General features: G+C 44.4%; 1 protein-coding gene across 1 annotated transcript; it reads right to left on the bottom strand.

Moving 5' to 3' along the window:
• Window positions 1-1,574: 1,574 nt before the first annotated feature.
• Window positions 1,575-3,110, bottom strand: LOC306892526 (zinc finger BED domain-containing protein 5-like; the record flags this gene model as incomplete). The annotated part of the gene is made up of 1 exon (XM_079453653.1): window positions 1,575-3,110. The coding sequence occupies one exon, from the start codon at window positions 3,108-3,110 to the stop codon at window positions 1,575-1,577; it is 1,536 nt and encodes a 511-aa protein (XP_079309779.1).
• Between the last annotated feature and the right edge of the window lie 526 nt (window positions 3,111-3,636).

Genomic DNA, 3,636 nt, shown 5'->3' with positions numbered 1-3,636 from the left:
GGTCACGTCAAACAAGTTGCCCCAAAAATAACGCAGACTTGTTGCATGATGATGCTCTGCTCGTGTAACAGCCACGACTATGCTGATCCATGAGAAAGACAATGGAGCTCAGAATTATAAAAAAGCGGTGTGTTCAGCAACACAGAGAAGTGGAAGAAAAAGAAGAATTACACTTAATAAAACGGCCTGCTTTTATAACAGAATGCATAACATTTGCACAGAGTTCTTTCGCATCCAGAGACGACCTCTACCTCCGCTAGAATAGTCTTTGTGACATTACCAGGGTCAGTCATCTCATTGAAACCTTAATAAAAACTAAGGTTCAGGACACGTAAGCGGGAACAACTCGTGCACTGAGCCGCGTGCATCACAAGCTCTCTCATGCACGGAAAACTGTAACCCTGCACATTATATACCATCTCTGGTGCCAGGAAAAGCCCAAACTGTGTGCATTACAAGCTATCTGTGTGAGTGTGTGTGTGTGTGTGTGTGTGTGTGTGTGTGTGTGTGTGTGTGTGTGTGTGTGTGTGTGTGTGAGTGTGTGTGTGTCTAATCCATGAGATTCTTCAGTAGAGAGGCAACCTTTGGATTAACTGATGAATATTTTTACTCACCACCTTGCGGGTCTTCTTGGAGACTACCTTTCCTCTGCAGGTATTGGAGACACGTTCTGGTTTAATTCCAATGAAGCGTCTAGGTTCAACAAATTTCCACAGAATACAATAACCATTTGTTAATCATTCTGATTGAAGAATTTAGATACACTAAAAAGTAAAAGGATGGAAAACTCTTAGAGGTCATACCTTTGAAGAAATTCTTAAGTGCAACAAGCCTCCTCATGATACTGCAGATGGAAGATGTAGTACAAAGCAAACATTGTTGCACACTCTCAAAAATAATACGGCCCTCTAGACCAGGGGTTCCCAAACTTTTCAGACCGCGACCCCCAATATTAGACTGCTGACGACCCGCGACCCCCCCCCCCCTCCTTTCTCCTCTCTGTGTTTCCCTCCGACAGCTTGTGAGGATTTGCGATTTGGTTACATACTGACAGAGTTAAAACAAAAAGGAACACAATCTCTAAGCCAGGCTATTTTATTAACAAATTATGGACAAAAACAAATAGATCCATAACTGTGAAATGCAGACAGAATACAAACAAGCTGCCTATAACACGCATACAACAATAAATTTGAATTCAGCAAAAACGCCTAATGTGATGGATGGGCGCTGTGCGCGGAGCAAAGCAGGTCCACTCTAGGTTCAATTTTGGAGATCGCCACCCGCAGATCATCTTCCACGTTAAGCCGTGACCTGTGTTTGTTCTTAATGTAAGTCAGCGCGGAGAATGTCTTTTCGCATAAATAAGTTGAGCCAAATTGCATGAGTACATCCAACGCGGGTTTCGACAACTGTGGGTATTCCAGCGCGACAGAAACCCAGAACTCATCCAGCGTCTTGCCGTCAAATGCCGTCCTCAGGGTTCGATCGGTTGAAAGTTCTATCAGCGCATCTTCCATATCTGATGCCAGATGATTTGCCGTGGTTACATTAAATGGTGACCTTATCCAGTCTTATTGGTTGGGAGCGTCTCCTTCAGGGAAATACTTATGAAAGTGATCCGAAAGGGACTGAAGGTGAGCCGTAATAGACGCCTTGATGCTGTTAACACTGAGTGCATTTTCCTCCAAAAATTCTTCCAGGTCAGAAAACATGTCTATGCATCCCATTTCCACTCTCTCTCTCCAATGCACCAGCTTTCTCGCAAATGCCTGCACTTTATCATTAAGGTACAAGATGTCTGTGTTTTCACCTTGCAGGGACACATTTAGTCCGTTGAGTTTTTCAAAAATACATGACAAATATTCCAGTCTTGTCACCCAGTCAGCATGAGACAGATGCTCAGCAAGTGGGGATCTTTGGTCTGTGAGGAAAATGCGCACCTCATCCCGCAGCTCGTACAGGCGTCTCAGCACATTTCCTCGCGACAGCCACCTGACTTCTGTGTGTAGGAGCAGGCCTTTGTGCTCTGATCCCATTTCATTACAGAGAGTGGAAAACAGTCGTGTGTTCAGTGGACGTGATTTTATGTAATTAACAATCTTCACAGCAGTGTCAAGAACATGTTTAAACTCCGCATTCAGGGTTTTGCACGCGAGGGCTTCTCTGTGTATGATGCAGTGCGTGAAATCGAGGTGAGGTGCAACTTGGAGGACTCGTGCCTTTAGTCCTTTCTTTTTCCCCAGCATTGCCCCAGCTCCGTCTGTGCACACTGATATGCACTCGCCCCAAGATAGTCCATTATCTTTAAGTTTGCTGTCCAGCTTATTGAAAATGTCCTCGCCCGTGCATGATCCCTCCAGTTGCGTACAAAATAACATTTCCTCATTTAGTTTCCCCTCAAAAATATATCTGACAAATACAAGGAGTTGGGCGGTGCTGGACACGTCTGTGGATTCATCCAGTTGTAAGGCGTACCTCCCACTCTTCTTCACTCTGTCAATCAGTTGACACTTGATATCCTGAGCCATGTCTGTAATGCGGCGGGATACAGTCACATCAGAGAGCGGCACTTGTTCCAGCTCAGCGGCCAGTTTATCTCCATGCATGACGCGACTCATAACTATTGCTGCTGGTTTGATTAAAGTTTCTCCAATGGTGTGTGGCTTTTTGGTCCGTGCAATTAAATATGCCACTTCATATGAAGCCTTCTGAGCTTTAGTGGGGATAGCTGTTTGTTTAAAAATGACTTTTTTTTGTCCCTGTAACTCTTTCTCCTTTCTGCGGAAAAAGTCAGTGGGTTTACCTGTGAGGCTGGGGTGTTTGGTGTTCAGGTGTCTCTGCATTTTCACGGGCTTCAGACTCTCATGTGCGAGGACTTCGGAGCACAAAACGCATTGAGGGTGTTGTACCTGATTTATAACAATGCACGTGAAACCATAGTTTATGTATTCCTCTCTGTATTTTCTGGCTTTCGAGGAGGGATGGTCCGTTTGCGGGGCACGGGTTTGGCGGGCTGCCCTTCCAGAGGTGGAGGGTAGTCCTGGCGGCTCATCCTCTTCTCTGCCCTCTGTATTTTCTGCTGATCCCGCTCTCTCATCAGCAGGCATCTCTGCTCCCTTCTCTTTCGATGATAATAACCACCGTTTCATTTTTTTTATCAAGTTAGACCGATATAGACTCAAAATAGACCGATCGCTGTTTAGCAAAACACCAAATCTGCATCTAGCTAGCTAGCGCATGTCGTTGTGCTGTAAATTGTGATTGACACCGTCACAATTAATCGGAGCAAACAAAGTTTTATTTCCAGTTTATTTAAATTATCCTAAATTTATACTCGCATCATTACAACCTTTTTTAACATTTAAAAAAAAATTAAGTTTCTGTAAATCATCTCGCGACCCCCGCACCCCACTCCGCGACCCCCCGGGGGGTCGCGACCCCCACTTTGGGAACTACTGCTCTAGACCAAGCATCCATCTTACAGCATTTGCCTGCCCTCCAATGTCTAAAATGAAAAAAAACTTTACATTATAATTTCAATGAACTGCCTTTGAGATTGCCTCATTTGAACAACCAGTTAGCAAATAAATGCTTCTACAGTTTTTGCATCTCAACAATTTTTCTACATCGTCA

Source organism: Barbatula barbatula, assembly GCF_947034865.1.
Source record: "Barbatula barbatula genome assembly, chromosome: 3".
NCBI lineage: Eukaryota > Metazoa > Chordata > Actinopteri > Cypriniformes > Nemacheilidae > Barbatula > Barbatula barbatula.
This window is presented reverse-complemented; position numbering and strand designations above follow the sequence as displayed.